The 19313-nt window shown below is 46.7% G+C and overlaps 2 protein-coding genes across 4 annotated transcripts in view; one reads left to right on the forward strand and one right to left on the reverse strand.

The window, feature by feature from the left end:
- Nucleotides 1-1380: 1380 nt before the first annotated feature.
- On the forward strand, nucleotides 1381-11483 carry WIPF3 (WAS/WASL interacting protein family member 3). The gene is made up of 7 exons (XM_054161286.1): nucleotides 1381-1401; nucleotides 3346-3478; nucleotides 4107-4235; nucleotides 5736-6509; nucleotides 8290-8436; nucleotides 9114-9215; nucleotides 11118-11483. The coding sequence occupies exons 1-7, from the start codon at nucleotides 1381-1383 to the stop codon at nucleotides 11156-11158; spliced, it is 1347 nt and encodes a 448-aa protein (XP_054017261.1). The 3' UTR covers nucleotides 11159-11483.
- Nucleotides 11484-16622: 5139 nt separating this feature from the next.
- Nucleotides 16623-19313, reverse strand: part of SCRN1 (secernin 1) — a 49309-nt gene continuing 46618 nt past the window's right edge. For all 3 annotated transcript variants that reach the window (XM_054161213.1, XM_054161212.1, XM_054161214.1), the window contains exons 8-9: nucleotides 18579-18738; nucleotides 16623-17105 (exon numbers count right to left, since the gene is read on the reverse strand). In XM_054161213.1, the coding sequence (XP_054017188.1) occupies nucleotides 18580-18738 (159 nt within the window). In that variant the 3' untranslated portion in view covers nucleotides 16623-17105; nucleotide 18579. The remainder of the gene's footprint in view (nucleotides 17106-18578; nucleotides 18739-19313) is intronic.

Here is a 19313-nt window from a genome sequence, read left to right on the forward strand (position 1 = left end):
GCATTCTTTGTGCCTGAACCAGCAGCAGAATAACCTAGCCTAGTGGTTACTGAGGTAATGAGGACTTGCCTTTCCCTGACCAATTCATCTAAATAAAGTATGGAATTTAATTTCACTCTGTGTTACCTGAGGCAGCTCTGGCATCTGATAAAACAAATGATCTTCCCATTCTCCTCCACTTCCCTTCTTCCTTTCATTGGAAGACTGCAATGTTTCTCTCTTTGTGAGGCTGCCTTACAGGTGGAGGGGTACAGCGTAGCCTAAGAACTTCATCTTTTGTCTTGCAGCTGTTTTCCCTCTGTGACCCCAAATGTATTTGTCTTCCTGCTGAATTGCTTCCGTTGCCTGCCATCAGGATTGAAGATTTGACACCCCCATAAGAATTCCTCTTTCTGGTTTAATCTTGACACACAACTTAAACTTTTGTCATCCCTTCTTGTGCTACGGCTAGGAGGTGTAGCATGAGTACCAACCCCAGATTAGTTTCTTAACCAAAGGAAGGAAAGTGCCTTTCTGATTGTATTATCAGAAAGCAGTATGATTAAAAACATGCATTTGCAAACACAGAACACCAGCAGAGGAGTGGGTGAGATAAACACCTAGTGAAATGATTCCTGACAAGAATTGTCCCTGGCCTTGGGGGTGCAGGCAGCAAGCAAGAAATCCAAAGGAGCTCTGACTACTGTGCAATCAGGCAACACTATACTCAGACCATCTTGACTTGGTAATGGAAACAGAGAATCCCTATCAAGCTACTCAGCAGCTAATCAATCACCCGAGTCCACCAGGCTGGGCACAGAAGATTGTATCTCTTAGGTACATGAGGAGGAAGAAGAAACAGCTGTGGCATGGGATGGAGTTGTCCTTGAAGTAAGGGGATCTGTTGTAAGAGAAAGGCAGCTCCTCACAGTGTGTTATGGGCCTGCAGAATTGTGTTCCCTGTGGGGGTTGTTTGGTTTGGTTCTTGTTTTGGTTTGGCTTTGTTTGTTTTCTTTCTTTGTTCCACAGACTGTGAACAAATTAATACCTTAGCCACGTTAAAGTAATATCAGGTCCTGGGTCACTCAGAAATACATGTTGCCACAAGTTGGGGTTTTTAGGCTAATAGCTGTTTGGGTATCCAAACTATAATTCAGTAGCCTACCTGCTGGAGAAGTGAAATGGGGAGATGAAGTGGACAGCTGGCTTAATATATGGACACTTGAACCAGGAAACAAAAAGACAGCTGCTGGGTCTAATTTTAAACATAGGTCTTGATCAGATCCTTTTAGATCCTCGCTGCCCTGCTACAGCAAAGTCATTAGTGGGAGGAGAGAGGTGTGAAGCTGGAGATACCGGTGGAAAGCTTTTGTGAGAGGGGGAGTCACCCTTGTTGCAGGGATGGTGTTTCCGTTTTTCACAGTAAGTAGTGTCAGCCTGGAGAAAAATGTGGGTGGAATGTTGTGTAAGCTGCTGCTGACACAGAGAGCTGCTGTGGCTTGTCCTAGCGGGCAGTGAGGCTCCCTGCCCTGAGCGCAGGGGGGCAGGCAGCCCTGTCTCCAGTCAGGAAGCTGTGTAACAGTGGGGGGGGGGGGGGGGTTCACTAACATTTTAAAAACCATAATGGTTACCAGATTAGCCACAAGGGTATCATTCTGAGCTCTTTACCTCAGGTGTCAGGAATGCAGCAGGCGTTAGCAGCGATCTGGAGTGCCACCTCGTGGAACGCTGCAAGTTTAGCCTGCTTTGCCTTTATTTATTGAGCAAGTACAAAAATAACCACAAGTAACGCTGGCCTGCTATAATTTCTCCTGTAGAATTAGCAAGTTAGGCCTATTACTAATTCAGCAGCTGTTTAAGTAATTTTGTTTCTGTCTGGCTTCCCGAGTGCTATTAACAAGTTGGGGTTTGTGTTTTGAAGTGTGACAATGTGTTCTGCTTTTATTATGGCTATGATGCTAAGGGCTATGGGAACATTCCTGGCGTGGGTTCCCTTTAGGAAGTCAGCTAAACTGCAGAGATTTGCTGTAGCTGGGAACACAAGCAGCACCCTGCTTCTCTGACATGAAGGTTCTCCTCTGTTTAAGACTACTCTTGTTAGCCATGTGATAGGTCTAGAAATAAGAGCTTTTCTGGTTAGGATCTGCTTCAGGAAAGCAAAATGTCCACACTTTTCAGAGGCTGTGATTGCTTTAATAACAGGAAGCTTGATGAAATAAGAAAGCAAACCATTTTGGTTTTTGTTTTTGCTTTCTTACAATACTTCAAACTGGAACCTGACTTTACTGCCTAATAGGAAAGCAGGCTGTCTAAAGCTAGTCTACTTACTTAAACTGGTGTAAGTCTAAATGATCACATTCAAATATAAGCACAGAATGCAGTTATCTGTACAGTTTTTTTTCCTAAGGCAGAGTGAGTAAAACAGAGGATGTTTGTCTTCAGGTGGCATATGTGGTGGGTTGATGTTTCCCCCCCAGCATTAAATTTGCCAGAGCAGCTCAGCTGGAAGCAAATGAAAGCTGTATTTACAAGCAAAACTACAACCTACAACAGAATGCAATGAATGTGTACAAAACATACAGGATTTACAATATTTACAATTAATAAACAGCCTAAGAACCCCACTGGCCAAGGACCAGGGGAAGCTACCAGCTTCTCCCTCTCTGCCTCCCCACCTTACCTCCCTGTACAAAAGGGAGAAGAGACAGAACCAGAGAAGTTAATACCAAAACAATGCAGCCAAGGTCAAGCAGAAAGAAGTTAGTTTGTCTACCAGAGCCAGGAGGGGAGGGGAAGGGGAGAAGAGGGAGAGGGAGAGGGAAAGGGAGGGGAGAGGGAGAGGAGAGGGAGAGGAGAGGAGAGGAGAGGGAGTTTTAGTCCCTTATCTCTTCCAATGGGATTGTTTAGAATTAGCTTTATGTTCCTTTTCACACCCAATAGTGATTCATTTACCTTTTACTACTTTTCTGCTCAAGATCTCTGAAAGTTTTTAAAGGCACAGCCTGAAACTGCCACAGCATATAAAATCTTTGTGGTGAGGCATTGTAAACAGAATGAAAAGAGCTTGAGTTGGAGCTGGAGTTGTGAGGTAGAGACTGTAAATGGCCAAGCAGGAGGTCACATTTCATTTATGAATATTCCCTAATTTCCTTTCAACAGCATTAGCACAGCTGGTACTCGATTTGTGTTCTGTTTAAGCTCGCAGGTTTTCTGCCTCCTGTACAACTGAACACTGTTCTGGTGGAGTCCACTCAAAGGCTTTGAAATGGCAGCTGCCAAAGATGGTTTATTGCAAATCTTTTATCCTGTGTTTGCTCACATGCCCTCCGTGTATGCCTTGCCATCTGATGTTCTTGCTGTCAACAGGCAAGTTCAGAGATCCCCAAACTGCGGCAGGAAGAGCAGAAGGCGCGGAATGCACTCTTAGCTGATATCCAGCAGGGGACTCGCTTGAGGAAAGTGACTCAAATCAGTGACCGCAGCGCACCTCAGATTGAAAGTAAGTGCTCCTGATTAAGGGCTCTTGGATGAGCTCTGCCGAGGCTTTTCAAATGGAACTTTCCAAATTGAAGAGCAGGTTTGAAGTTCAGCAAAGGTCTGCATCTTCATGTGGCTTCATAGGATGTGGAGAGGGGACTCTGCCTAAACTTGCATCCTGCTCTAAGATCAATAGCTCTTAACATTTCATAGTAAGTCTAAAACTGGCTATTCCTTAGGCTTATTCCTTGACAGGAATCCCCTGGCCAAGTAAAATCACAAATTATGGAATACTTGAGAGTTTCTCATTAAAATAATTGTTTAAGTGGGAATTGTTGGCTTTAGCAGAAGAATTGTTCTCTACTACATGAATAAAAAATGCCAGCAAATTCTGGGAACATAAATTTAATGTTGTCTAACACAGCTTCCTGTTGGTGTCATTACTGATGTGAGATTAAAAAGCAGCAGAGGATGCAGTGCTCCAGGGTATGGGTCGCAGAGTAATGGCAGTTTACTATATTAACAGCAACTTTCCTTGCTGAGCCTACCTAAAGAGGGCTATGCTCATTGGTGCCAGGTCTCAGCAGTCTGAGAGCAAGGATAAAATTACTTTCTGCTACAGCCTGATTTTGGTCTGTTCTTTTTAACAGAACCCAAAGGAGCTACCAGAGATGGAGTTAACCCAGCCATTAACAAGGGTGGCTCTCAGCCGCCTCTGGGAGGTTTATTTGCTGGTGGCTTTCCTGTTCTCAGACCAGCAGGCCAGAGAGAGATGCCAGGTAAGGGCTTCATTTTTATGAAAGAATAGCTGGGGAAACTGTGCTGTGGGATAAAAGTACCTCAGTGTTAGCTTTGGTGATTGATTTTGATTGTGGATTTTGTGCTGATTTTTCCCAAACCCTTAGTTCATCATTTCACCATGGAGACCTCTATTAATAACGTGCTTCAAATCATCTGTCTAGATCCCAGGTGCCTTATTCCTTAAAATGTAAATAAGAAGTTGTCTCTGCTGTGGGTAGGAAGGAGATTGAATAGATTGTACAGTTTTTGGGGGAGAGTTTAACTTTTGAGGCACAATGACAAGTTTTCATTAGAGAGTACTGAAATCCCAACTTAACCAACTTCAGCACCAGCGACAACAGAGTTACTTCCTTCCCTCCATGAGCATGTGTTCCAGGCTTGTGTGCCACTTTAAAGATTCATATTTAAGAGTTTTGCCCTCTGGATTTTATAAAATACAGCTTTGATCCAGCAGGGGAAGTTACTGACCTAAAAAAAAACCAGAAGGCACTTCACAAAGGCAGGAGAAAAACCAAACTGCTGCTTTCACCTCAAGAACTGCCAGTCTCAGTGAGGGGTGACTTTCAGAGTCACAGCAATGATCTTAGGCACAGTTGGGCAGCTGGTGCCTGCTCAGGCAGCACAGAACAAGGTGGGCATCTGCAGGGACAGACAGCACTTGGCTCTACCTGCAGGTTTCCTTTTTACTGGAAGGCGAACCCAAGATGCACAGCACTGCTTGTGACAGGGCTTCCTCACATAGCTTCAGCTGCAGTTTCTACTTTGCTCTTGAAACTATGACCACACCTATCCAACTATGTGAATACAGAATAAGATCCCTCTTTTGACACCTTGCTTTGTGAAAAATCATTGATATTTACTCAAGAAAAATGTATTTTGTAAGTCCAAAGGGCTTGGGGGCATTTGCTGGTGCAAAGGAACCATTTGAACCTGTGCCTTCTCAAAAGCCTTTCGAGGCACTGCTTTCAAGAACTTGGCTTGTATCCCTGGGATTGAGACTTGTGTAACAATTGTGTGACTTCTTCCATCTTAAGCAAGTACTTAAAGGATGCAAGCTGATGTCTGTCTGTGTTCTTTGAGGCTTTTGCAGTAGGACTCTGCATTCCCTCAAGCAGGCAGGGCATCCGTGCTCAGTGGGCTGTGCTAGGCAGGTGAGGCTGGTGTGAAGGACCCCAGGTCACTGCAGTAAAGCAGCTTCTCATTAAACGGCTTCGTTTTGCAGGAATGAAGAGGGTGCAGCAGGGTCTCTCAGCAGGTCATCATGTAACTAAACAGAGCCCCTGGTGCCCACTGGAATACATCCCTCCCTAAGCTCCATCACACCAGGGGCAGCCTTTGGACGGGAGATGTTTTGGGAGAATTTGTCAGAGTAACCACTGTGGAGGGGAAGATGAAGAGCTGTGTGTGTGCGCTGTTTTAAAAGGCCGATGAGTGGGAACAAAATGCTAATGGTGTGATGTGCGGTACCTGTTTTTCAGGCGGTAAACCAGGGCAGCTACCTGGAGCCCGGGCAGCGGCTCCCAAGCCCTCCGCCCCACCGAACGGCAGCGCCGCACGGGCGAGCGGCAACGCCTCGCTCCCAGCCGAGGGCCCGAGGGTGGCTGTCGCACCGGAGCCTCCCAGCACCTCCCGAGCCGGCGCCGGAGCCGGAGCCAGCCCTGGGCGTCCCAGCCTGCCCGCGCCGCCGCCTCCGCCGCCTCCCGCCTCCAGCAAGCCTACCCTCACTTTCCCTCCCCCTCCCGCGCTGCCCCCTCCAGCCGAGCGCCCGCTCAAGGGGGTGTCCCCCGGCGCTGCCCCGCCGCCCCCGCCGCCGCCTCCTCAGGCCGACAAACCCAAGTGTCCCGCAGCCACAGCACAGCCGCCCCCGCCGCCCCCTCCTCCTCCTCCTCCTCTGCCCCTGGTCCCTCCCTGCGGGTTCCCAGGCAGGACAGCCGACTTGTCTGCAGCTGCTGCATCCTCTCCACCGGAGGGAAGGGACTGTCCGCCCCCCGCACCGCCCCCCCCACCGCCGCCTCCGCCACACTCGCACTCCCTGGCCCCAAACAGGCTCTCCTTTCCCCCCTCCCCAGCCTTCAGCGGCGCTCTCGGCAATGCTGACGTGCCCCCTCCGCTGCCCCCCAAGTCTCCCCACCTGCTGTCACAGCTCCATAAGCCAAGCAGTATCCAGTCGCTGCCGCTCCCGCCCACCCCCAGCCTTCCTCAGCCCGCAGCGGCGGCCGAGACCAGAAAGAGGAGACCTGGGCGAGGCGCAGGTGAGAGCGGCACATTTGAGGGAGCTGGGGGTCTCTAGCCTGGAGAAGAGGAGGCTCAGGGGAGACCTTATTGCTATCTACAACTACCTGAAGGAAGGTTGTAGCCAGGTGGGGATCGGTCTCTTCTCCCAGGCAACCTGTGACAGAACAAGAGGACACGGTCTCAAGCTGTGCCAGGGGTGGTTTAGAATAGAACAGAATTAACCAGGTTGGAAAGACCTTCAAGATCATCAAATCCAACCTATCACCCAGCACCATCCAATCAACTAAACCATGTTTAGGCTCAATGTGGGGAAGAAACTCTTCACAGAAAGAGAGACTGGCCATTGGAATGGGCTGTCCAGGGAATTGGTGGAGTCACCATCACTGAAGTGTTTAAAGTAAGACTGGATGAGGCACTTATCAACTAAACCATGGCACTTAGATGGTGCTGGGTGATAGGTTGGACTTGATCTCAGGTCTTTTCCAACCTCATTGACTCTCTGATTCTATGAACAAGGGGCTTGTTTCTGCCTTTGGTTGGTGAGGGAGAGTGCACTGATGGCTGGAGCGCTCGGATGGCTGGAGGGGTGGGGATGAAGAGCACACAAAGCAGGAAGGTGAGGTCCATCGCATGGGAGGAATACCTGCAGCCCTCAGATATTTATAAATGTTTATAAATCCCCTCTCAGTCTTCTCCAGACTAAACAGCCCCAGGGCTCTCAGCCTCCCCTCATAGGGCAGTGCTCCAGTCCCTTCATCATCCTGGTAGCCCTCTGTTGGACTCTCTCCAGTAGATCCTTGTCCCTCTTGAACTAGGGACCCCAAAGCTGGATGCAGTATTCATGTAACTATGGATGCAGTCCTCTGCTTTTCAACAAAGAGGAGCAGCTGGTATCTCTTGTTGTCAAGGTGGTAGGGCCAAAGGTTTTTCTGACTGCTGGGGAAGTGGGGATATTGGCTAGGGTTTCCTTGAGCAGATGGCTCAAGGAACTCTTAGCAGACTTCTCTGATGTAATGAAGACTTTAAAAATGAGCTTAGGTCTGTGTGGGTTTGAGAAATGGAAACAGCTACTTAATAAGGAACATCTGAAGAGGATGTTCTGTACCCTGTATTTTAGCAGCCACATGTCAGCAGAAAGATTACTGGTTCCCTTTGACAGCAATGAGAAAGGCCATGTAAGTACAGCAGATCAGGTGCTTCAGGGTGGTGATTAATGCTGCTCTGGAACTGGCTGATGAACTACTGTTGCTTTATCAAGATGCCTGTTTCTCAGGGTGGTTCATCTTTTGAGGTATTCATAAAATTAGCCTGCCTTTCTCATAGTTAGCTGGCAGGAGAAGCAGTTCTGAGAGGCTGTTAACTTGAAGGCTCCCTTCCCCTTACACAGTTCCTGTGGCAAGTCTGCCCAGAAGATGTAAATGTTGGCTTTGCAGCTCCCTGGTGAAATGCACAAGAGTAACAGTAGTTCCACTGTCTGGTTGTCAGAGTATCAGGAAGTTGTTTGCTTTCAGAGATATCATCTAATGTGGTTGGGTTTGGGGCTTGGAGGGGTTTTTTGTGTGTTAAAATGCTTGTTCTTGTGAAAGTGGAAGGCCAGTCTCCCCCTCCAGAATGGGACAAAGCCATACTTCATAATGTCAGAATTTCCCTAGAATTAGAAAGAGCAAGCCCCAGCCACTCCAGTAGTGACTGACCTTTAATGTTTCATGCTATAAAGCTGTGATGACTTTTGTGCAAAGCTTGCTGTTGGGTTTGTCAGGCCATGATGACTGTGTGCATCTCCTGCTTCTCTTGAAGGAACCGGTGCTGGTAAGCTGGCCACACCTCCACAGCCACCAGCAAGATCCCCAACAACTGAGCTTACAAGCAAGTCTGGAGTCTCAGCCTGGGCTGCACCTCATGACCCTTACCCACCAGTGAAAAATGGAAACATGCACATCATTGGTAATACCTGCATCAGATCTCTTAGATTTGGTTAATGTTTTTAGTTCAAGAGTTTGTGTGTGTCTCAGCCCTCCGAAACTCGTGTAAGGCTCTCTCATTGCTGTGACAGGGCCGTGTAACTAGAACGTTAGAAACAGTTTTGTGCAGCCTTATACAATGAGAGAAAAATTAAGGATTTCTCACAAGAGAAGCCTGCACTGCCTGCAAAATGATTTCAGATCGTGAAAAGCTGCTGAGCTGTGCATTGCTGCTGACTGCGGGGAGGTCCCTGCCGGCCTGGACCGTTCTGTGCTTCTACTGTTCTTAAAACCAGTTCACGGACAATTGGTAGCTTCAGTCCTGTAGAGCAAAGACCAAGAAGAGTTATTATTGTGGTCTGATGACTTGGCCATTTGTTCTGACTCGAAAGCCACTTAGGAATACCTCTGCTCCTGCAGAACATGGGAACAGCAGCCAGAAGCTCAACTTTGGTTAGTAGCAGGCAGCACTCGCAAGTGAGCCAGACGACTTGGATGGCTCACAGAAGTGCTCATCAAGATTGTTCGTATGGGATGAGCCACTATTAATGCCAGGGGGCTATGAGTCAGCATTTTGAGTTGAAATGACTTGTGGCAATTTAATTTTTATTGAAGTATGTCTCTAGCAGTGACTGTTGTTTATTTCATTGATCCTCCCAGACGACTTTGAATCGAAATTTACTTTCCATTCTGTGGAAGACTTCCCCCCGCCTGATGAATTCAAGCCCTTTCAGAAAGTATATCCCAGCAAGATAGCTAGAGGTAAGTGTGTCCACATGAGAAAGTCACAAATCACTGTGGTAGTTTGAGGCTGTGCCTTCAAAATTTTTCACAGACCTTGAACAGAAAAACAGTGAAATGCAAATGAATCACTATTGGGTGTAAAAAGGGAAACAAAGATAGTTCTAAACAATGGAGGTGTTTAAGACCAGGCTGGATGAGGCTCTGGCCAGCCTGATCTAGTGTGGGATGTCCCTGCCCGTGGCAAGGGGGTTGGAACTAGATGATCCTTGTGGTCCCTTTCAACCCTGACTGATATTATAATGCTATCAATCCCATTGGATAGATAAGGAACTTAAAATGCTTGTACCAAAACAATTTCTCTTCTCTTCTTGCATCTTGGCTCTGGGAGAGATACTAACTTGCTTCTGCTTGACCTTGGCTGCATTGTTTTGGCATTAAGTTCTCTGCTTCTGTCTCTTCTCCCTTTTGTACAGGTGGGTAGGGAGAAGCTGGTAGCTTCCCCTGGTCTTTGGCCAGGGGGCTTCTTATGCTGTTTATTAATTGTACATATTGTAACTCCTGTATATTTTGTACACATTCAGTGCATTCCATTGTAGATTGTAGTTCTGCTTGTAAACACAGCTTTCATTTGCTTCCAGCTGAGCTGGTGGTCTGGCCAATCTAATGGGGGGGGGGGGAATTTCAACCCACCACAATTATCCAACAGGATTGAAAACAGAGTGGAAATAAAGAACAGAAGGCAGAATTAACATGAAGAATTGGGCTGCTAGCTTAGGCACAGAGGAATGGGATTTGGTCCAGTGGTAACAGGGACCAACAATATAACAAAAAGCACCTAAGCAATTTAAAGTCCTAATAGCTAAAAAGAAAATTATGTGGCTTGGCATATAATCTGTGTTCTCTAGATGAATTTGTGGAGCCCTTGCTGTTAAAAACAGTGATGCCATGTGAAGAGACTTAGGCAGCTACTGAGCTGGGGGTTTTTTTTGGTTCATGAACTCGTGAAATCATGAAAGGTGACTTGAACCATGTCCCATGTCTGCCATTGTATGTTTTGATGTTTAAATACTGTGCATGGTGTTTTACACAACTGAAGAACAAAAGGACTTAGTACCTAAACCTTGTTAGGAAACTAATGAATGACTGAACTGTGCTTACTCATCCTGCCTCTTACATCATAGAATTGTCAGGGTTGGAAGGGACCTCAAGGATCATCTAGTTCCAAGCCCGCTGCCATGGGCAGGGACACCTCACACTACATCAGGTTGCTCAGAGCCACATCCAGCCTGGCCTTATAAACCTCCAGGGATGAGGCTTCCACCACCTCCCTGGGCAACCTGTGCCAGGCTCTCACCACCCTCATGGGGAACAACTTCTTCCTAACATCCAATCTCAATCTACCCATTTCTGGTTTTGTTCCATTCCCCCCAGTCCTATCATTAGCTGACACCCTAAAAAGTCCCTCCCCAGCTTTCTTGTAGCCCCCTTAAGGTACTGGAAGGCCACAATAAGGTCTCCTCAAAGCCTTCTCTTCTCCATTCAGATTGGATGTTAGGAAGAAGTTCTTCCCCATGAGGGTGGTGAGACACTAGAACAGGTTGCCCAGGGAGGTGGTAGAAGCCTCATCCCTGGAGGTTTTTAAGGCCAGGCTGGATGTGGTTGTGAGCAACCTGATCTAGTGTGAGGTGTCCCTGCCTGTGGCAGGGGGGGGTGGCACTAGATGATCCTTGAGGTCCCTTCCAACCCTAACAATTCTGTGACTCTATGATCCTTAGTGAAGGGCTGCAGAGCACAGGCAGTATCTCTGAGTTCAAGTGTGAGAGAGAAATGCAGCATCCTTGCTGTTGAGCTGCATCCAAAATACATATCCAAAACAATGTATGTATCTTCTCTGATTAAACCTCTCCTATCTATTTACAGATCCCTCTAAAAATCCTCCATTAAGAACACAGGTGAGATGAGGAGAGGCTTCTGAAGCTGGCTGGATTGGTATTACAAAGGACCATCAAGCTAATACATGTACATCAGAAGGGGTCTCCATTACAGCAATAGAGATGATATTTGAATTGCAAGTGCTGCCATGTTGGCAAACCCCACAAAAATGATACCTTTGGAACTGGCCTACATACTGCAGCAATGTTAGTACAGGCTTTTCAATTCTTGTGTCTAGGTGGATATATTTTTGAAGCAAAGGTGTGTAACATTTGAGTTTTGTAGTGTTGAACCAATTCTCATCATGCTGGCAGATGTTACCTCAGAATACTGTTTGCACAACGTGCCTGTAAGTGATTTCCCCCACCCCACCCCCCCTTCCATCATCATTTTTAAGGTATTCCAGAATTTCTCCAGTTATTATTCAGGCCTTTTTCAATGAACTGTCAGGAACTAGTGTGCTACCTTCAGTCTCTGTGTCCTTCTTCATTTTTTTCTTCTGCCTGTCATCAGCTGGCAGCAGAATGGGCCCACAATCCTTTTCTCAGCAAGCATGAAGAGGAAAGAGAAGCCTAGTAGCTGTGGCTGCTGTTGAGCCACCTCCCATTGATTACAGATCCTTATAGGATGGTTTGAAGAAGCCCAGCTGGGTAGAGTGGTCATGGACTTGACAAAGGTGACAGAGCTTTTCCAAACTGGAGGAAAAGAAAGTTGTTCTGCTGTAAGCAAACCCCAAACTGCCCCAAACCACGGTGCATGTGAATACATATGCCATGAAGCACGGTATGAAAGAGCACCTGTCCTGTTTTTTCCTGCCTGCATAGTGGACATTCACCAGTTGTGTGACAGGCTGTCTTTACCCAACAATTAGCAGGCTCTTGGATGAGTCCAACACCTACATTTGAAAGAGACAACTGGAGCTACTGTTGTTCACCCACTGAGGATTCACTGTTCAAAAGACACCACATGGAACAAGCAGTCCCCCAAAACTGTTGCTCCCTTGAATAGAGCTGGTTGAACAAAGTAACAGCCTAGCAGTGGATGAGACTTCAGCTGCTGCTTTTAATATGCAGCCTAAGGTAAGGTCTTTGGTTCACAGATGTGCAGAGGTGGTGGTGCCTGTTTCCAGAAAGAATTGCCCTTGCTCTTGTGCATTTCACTGCATTAGTAGGAGTGTTGCCAGGAGTTTAGTGGGGTGATCCTTCCCCTCTGCTCAATACTGCTGAGGCCACACCTGGCGTGCTGGGTCCAGTGCTGGGCTCCCCACTACAAAAGACATGGAAATACTCCAGAGTCCAACAAACATCCACTAAGATGACAAAGGGACTGGAGCATCTCTTCTGTGAGGAAACACTGAGAGAGCTGGGACTGCTTAGCTTGGAGAAGAGAAGGATCACAGGGGATCTCATCAGTGCAGATAAATATCTGAAGGGATGGTATGAAAATGGAGCCAGGCTCTTTTCAGTGGTGCCCAGTGACAAGACTAGAGGCAGGAGGCTCTGAACATCAGGAAACACTTTTTCAATGTGAGAGTGACCAAGACCTGGCACAGGTTTGCCAGGGAGATTTTGGAGTGTCCATCCTTGCAGGTATTCAAGTTGTCTGGATGTGTCCCTGGACAGCCTGCTCTAGGTGACCTGGGTGAGCAAGAGGATTGGACCAGATGGCCTCCAGAGGTCCCTCCCAATCTCAGCTACCCTGATATCCCTTCTGACAGCTTTCTTGGGTTCCTGCACTTGGGTCACAACAACCCCCTGCAATGCTACAGGCTTGTGGAAGAGAAGCTGGGAAGGTGCCTGGGGATGTTGGTCAGCCACTGACTGAAGGTGAATCAGCAATGTGGCCAAGAGGCCCAACAGTGTCCTTGTTTGTGGCAGAAATAGGGTGCCCAGCAGGACTAGGGAAGTGGTTGTCTCCTCCTACTTGGCTGAAGGTGAGGTGCAGCATGTCCAAAGAAGGGCAGCAAAGCTGGTGAAGGATGTAGGGCACAAGTCTTAGAGGAACAGATGAAGGAACTGGAATTGTTCCCCCTTGAAGAAAAGAAGCTGAAGGGAGACCTTATTACTCTCTACAGGTACCTGAAAGGAGGTTGGAACAAGGTTGTCTTGTCTCTTCTCCCAAGGAACAAGGGCTAGGACAAGAGGAAATGGCCTCAAGTCATGTTAGGGGAGGTTTAGATTAGATATTAGGAAAACTTTCTTCACCAAAAAGGTTGTCAAGTGTTGGAACAGGCTGCTCAGGGAAGTGCTTACACCACTGCCCCTGGAAGTATTTAAAAGACAGGTAGATGTGGTGCTTAGGGACGTGGTTCAGTGGTGGACTTGGCAGTGCTAGGTTAATGGTTGGACTCAATGATCCTGAAGGTCTTTCCCAACCAAAATGATTTTATGATTCACCAGCTTGAAAAAGGGCACTGCTGTTCCAGGGTGAGCCTGGTGCCAACAGCCAGGCTGTTTACAGCGTGGCATTGAATTGTGCAAGTGCCATAAGTGCCCCTCAGCTGTACCAACAGTAGAGATCACCCTGTTAGCTGTACCAACAGTAGAGATCACCCTGTTAGCTGTACCAACAGTAGAGATCACAGGTAAAGCCATGCCTCTGAACAAACCTATTTGGAAAAGACAGGTAACTGCATCTTTACATACCTCTGCTTTCCTCTCAGTCCTTGCTCACTTAATGCTGTAGCTCCTACACATGCATGCTCATGGTGTGAAGATGGTGTAAGGGTAAGAAGCTTTTCACCTGTAAAACTCTTTTAAGAAAGCATCATTGGTCTTTTTCTAGCTGCTTATGCTACCTAGCTGTATGTTATGTGAAAAGACAAAAAAGAGATCAGTGCTGCTGTGACCAATACTTCTGTCACTGTCACAGTTACATGATAAAGATGCATGAACCTAGGACTAAGCAGGGCTCACTTGTACATTGCTTGATTAACAACTGGAAAAGTTCACTACTGCTGTGAAGAGTATTTTGTTATAGTACTATTAAAGAGTGACTTCTTGTTGGTTCTCATTTGTCCTGGAACTTCTGTACTGCTCTGTGGCAAATAACAACCTGCAGAAGGATTTCAAGATGGTTTCATATCGTTCTGCCTGCTAGGAGACACACAAAGCAAAAGAAATTTCACTCTTGTTTTCGTGATGATTGCAAGAGTTGCTGGCACATTATTTCCATGCCTACTGGGCTGTTGTTTAAGGTCCATTGAAGCTTCTGAAGCAGCTGTTACCTGCAGAAGAACATCACCTTGGCTGTTACCCAGTGGCAGTTAGTTCCCACTCATTCCACCGTGTCCTTCCACTGAGCCACAGCTCTGCTCAAGACCACTGGAAGTGTTAAGGCACATCCATGAGGGTGCTCTGGTTTCTCAGACTGGTAGGGTGGGATCAGTGATTGCATTCAAGCAGCTGGTGAGAGCACATTTTTTTTTGGTGGGGGGTGGTTGGTTGGTTTGTGTTTTCTTGAATGCAGTACAGAGCAGAAGCAAAAGCAGGATACTACTAGAAAGTTACTACCTGGGTCACTGTGCTCAAAACAGTTTATTAGTTGTGTCACAGGAGCAGTTCCAAATAAGAACACAAGTTCCCACAAGATAACCACAAACATTGGCTTCTTTCTTAGGAAACAGGTGAGTATCTTATGTCTTCAGCTTCTTTCAGCTTGCCTCCCTCCCAGCTCTCCAAGGACAGGGGTCTTAGTTGTGCAAAAGAGTTATAGAAGAAGTGCTGTATCCTAATTTCACCCCCCTGGCCGTGGTAGACACTTTATCCCTCCTCTCCTCTTGTTCACAAATGTCCAGCTGCTCCTCTCAGGAGGCAAAATGCTCTACAAGCAACAGTTCACAGAAGTAGCTTTGAAGTTCAAGATGGTATGTGTTAAGTGTACTCTGCCTGTAGGAGTGTTTTCATTCAACATATCCCTATAGGTGCATTTATTGGATAATCCATTTACTGAAGTTGGGGGCAAGTGCCAAGAGCAGACAGCTCATTCAGCTGGCTTCATCCAGCACAATACCCTCTGAAATGAAGAGTGCTCTTTGCAGACACTATTCTGGGTAGGTAGAGAGAGCCTAAGTTTTAAGGTTCACTTGCCTATTTTCTTCTTCCCTGTTTCCATTTTGCAGCCTACACAGGCATTGTTTTGTTCCTGTGATAGCCTAGGAGGAGTATATTGTGAAGGGGATGATCACTAGGTTGGCCCTGGGAGAAAAATCTCTTTGTGCTTGTTTTCTGTAAATGAAAAGGGCCAAGGTTTTCTTGTCCAGTTGCCAGAGAAGGCAACAAGAGAGTAGTGAGTCGGGATGGAGCAATTTCATTAACAAAAGCATGGAGGATACAAGGTGCCAAACTGGCAGTGACTGTTTCCCTAAAGCACAGCTCTCACCTCAGGTGTCACAGCCTTCTAAGAAGCTTTCATTTCCTCACTACTGAAGTCCATGGTTCTTCACTATGCCCTTCCCTGAACAGTGAAGGATTTCAGTCCCATATGCTAACTTTCATGTATTAAAGACATGGACTTCCTGTCAGAACCTTCTGTTAACCCCCCTGCCAAACCATCTTCACAGGACATGAACAGGAGGTCTGTCTATAAGACTGTCAAGGAAGGGAAGCATGCTGCAAAACTGCACTTAATGTAAGGAAGCATGGGACAGCCTAGCCAGTGGGACTGCCACACACACCCACTGTCACTGGTACTTAATAGATTGATTCATCAGCCTTGTATACTCACCACAGATCAGAGGGCTGGAGCACCTTTCCTATGAGGACAGACTGAGGGAGTTGGGGCTGGAGAAGAGAAGGCTCTGAGGAGACCTTATTGTGGCCTTCCAGTATCTTAAGGGGGCTACAAGAAAGCTGGGGAGGGACTTTTTAGGGTGTCAGGTAATGATAGGACTAGGGGGAATGGAAAAAAACTAGAAATGGGTAGATTGAGATTGGATGTTAGGAAGAAATTCTTCCCCAGGAGGGTGGTGAGACACTGGAACAGGTTGCCCAGGGAAGTGGTAGGAGCCTCATCCCTGGAGGTTTTTAAGGCCAGGCTGGATGTGGCTCTGAGCAACCTGATGTAGTGTGAGGAGTCCCTGCCCATGGCAGGGGGGTTGGAACTAGATGATCCTTGAGGCCCCTTCCAACCCTAACAATTCCATGATTCTATGATTTTACTGTGCACTGTATTGGGTGCTGTTCAGCAGTACAAAGGCAGAAAGATGGAGTAGTCAGGTATTGATCAATGTCTGGCATCTGTTCCTTCAAAGCACTCCACATTTGTGCCACCTTAAGAGCCCAGAGGTTATGTGTAGATGTCTTGTGCATCCAGGTGGCCCTGTGCTCACAGTACTCAGTACTAGTGGCAGCCACATGCATTATGAACACAACCTTCCCTAAGCTGGCTGCAGGTGAAGGCAAAATTTACCCTGGGGGACCTAATTCTGAGGGGTTGTACAGGTATAATGGTAGATGCTGAATGACTGTAACCAGATATAGCCATCTGAGGCCAGTACAGAAGCAGGACTTAACCTTCCTGCCCCTCAAAACTGGGATGTCACCTCTCTCTTTCTTTGCATGAATTAGCAAGAAGAGAAAAATGTGAGTCAGCTTTGCTGCAAGCCTAGTCTTGAGCAATAGAGGAGAAAACAGATTGCTTTCAATGATGATATGGCAGCTAGCCTGATGAAGTTAATTTTTGCTTTAATTGGTTGCCCAACATACATATTTAAACATTCTGTGCTAAATTAGCCAGCATGCACAACAGTAACTGGACCAGTCAGTGACTTTCTTCTTTCACTATATATATGTACACAAACAGGAACACCACAAGATTGGAACAAGGAAAGCAATTTGTTAACTGGATACAGCTAGCAAGTAACATTTTCTTCCTCTAGAAATGTTTTTCCTGCAATTCACAAGTGTGAAGACTTCCTTTCAAGGTGTGGAGAACTTTGCAGTCTTCCAGTGAAAAGGCTGACAACAGCCACTGTAGCTGGAAACAGATGGAATTTGTTTAAAATCCATTCCAAGCAAGACTGAAACTGGGGGGAAAAAACCCCAAACCAACCAAAAAAAAACCCAAACCACCAAACCCAACACAACACAAACCAAACCCAACACAAACCAAACCCAACACAACACAAACCAAACCCAACACAACCCAACCCCAAACCACCAAAAAAACCAAGCCAAAAAACCCCACAAACCCAAACCAAAAAAAAACCAACCACAAACCCAACCCAAACCACCAGAAAACCAAAACAAAACCCCCCACAAACCCGAACCAAAAAACTCAAACCCAACCAAAAATCCCAAACCCAAAACAAACCAAAACCCAAACCATCAAAAAGCCCCAACCAAAACCAAACAAAAAACCACAAACCAAACCCAAACCACCAGAAAACCAAACCAAAAAACCCCACAAACCCAAACCCAACCCAAACCCCAAAACACCAAAACCCAAACCCAACCAAAAAACCCCAACCAAAACCAAACAAAAAACCCCAAACCAAACCCAAACCACCAGAAAACCAAAACCAAAAAACCCACAAACCCAAACCCAACCAAAAATCCTAAAACAAACCAAAAAACCCAAACCAAATCCAAACCACCAAAAAACCCCAACCAAAACAAAAAAAAACAACCAAAACCAACCAAAAAACCACAAACCAAACCCAAACCACAAGAAAACCAAAACAAAACCCACAAACCCAAAGCAAAAAACCCAAACCCAACCAAAAATCCCAAACCCCAACCCAACCAAAACCAAAAAACCCCAACCAAAACCAAACAAAAAACCCCAAAGCAGACCCAAACCACCAGAAAACCAAACCAAAAAACCCCAAACCAACCCCAAACCACCAGAAAACCAAACAACCCCACAAACCCAGCCCAAAAATCCCAAACCCAGCCAAAAATCCCAAACCATAAAAACCAACCCAAAACACCAAAACCCCAACCAAAAAAACACAAACCAAACCCAAACCACAAGAAAGCCAAACCAAAAAACCCCACAAACCCAAACCCAACCAAAAAACCCAAAGCAAACCCCAAAACACCAAAACCAAACCAAAACGCAAAACCCCAGCCAAAACCCCACAAACCAAACCCCCAAAACCTAACAAAACTCCAACCAAACCGAAAGCCCAACCCCAAACCAACCAAAAAACCAAACCAAAAAACCCCAACCCCAACCCAACCAACCAAACAAGAAGCTCAAACCCAAAGCAAACCAAACCCAAACGCCCCCCCCAAACCCCACCCAGCCTGCAATAGAGCACAGGCAAAAGGGACTGTGGAGACAATCCAAGCAGAGGCACTGAGGTAGGAAGGTGGCTTTGGAGCCGATTCTGAACACCCTTAGCTTGGTGTAGAAGAGAATGAGGAGGCTCAGAGTCAGAGCCAACACTTCACATTCACAGACAGCAGGAATCTCAGCATCTAAAGAACTGAAGTGTTTGCTTACGTTATTTGAAGAACTTTAGCTCTGTGTCAACACAGTCATAGAAAAGATCCACTACTTCAGCAGGATCCAGGATCTCTGTACGAGTAAGGATATCTTCCATTGCTTCCAAGCCTTGCTTTTCAAGGTCTAACATAATCCTCATCAGTTTCTGGCCTTTATCCTAAAGGCACCAAACAACCAAACTCAGTTCACAGCAAGCAGGCATAGAATACATAGAATACAAAGAGTAAACCAGGTTGGAAGAGACCTTCAAGATCATTGTGTCCAACCTATCATCCAACACCACCTAATCAACTAAACCATGCAACCAAACACCCCATCAAGTCTCCTCCTGAACACCTCCAATGATGGTGACTCCACCACCTCCCCAGGCAGCCCATTCCAAAGGCCAATCACTCTCTCTGTATAGAACTTCTTCCTAACCTCCAGCCTAAACCTCCCCTGGTGCAGCTTGAGACTGTGTCCTCTTGTTCTGTCACAGGTTGTCTGGGAGAAGAGACCAACATCCACCTGTCTACAACCTCCCTTCAGGTAGTTGTAGAGAGCAAGAAGGTCACCCCTGAGTCTCCTCTTCTCCAGGCTAATCAACCCCAGCTCCCTCAGCCTCTCCTCACAGGGCTTATGTTCCAAACCCCTCACCAACTTTGTTGCTCTTCTCTGGACTCGTTCCAGCAAGTCAACCTCCTTCCTAAACTGAGGGGCCCAGAACTGGACACAGGACTCGAGGTGTGGCCT

Source organism: Dryobates pubescens, chromosome 4 (assembly GCF_014839835.1).
Source record: "Dryobates pubescens isolate bDryPub1 chromosome 4, bDryPub1.pri, whole genome shotgun sequence".
Taxonomy (NCBI): domain Eukaryota; kingdom Metazoa; phylum Chordata; class Aves; order Piciformes; family Picidae; genus Dryobates; species Dryobates pubescens.

Coding starts and splice junctions, on each gene's coding strand:
- WIPF3 (XM_054161286.1), top strand. CDS start 1,381: ATGGTGTTTCCGTTTTTCACA. Junction 1,402..3,345: donor TGGTGTTTCCGTTTTTCACA/GTAAGTAGTGTC, acceptor TGCTGTCAACAG/GCAAGTTCAGAGATCCCCAA. Junction 9,216..11,117: donor TCCCAGCAAGATAGCTAGAG/GTAAGTGTGTCC, acceptor ATCTATTTACAG/ATCCCTCTAAAAATCCTCCA.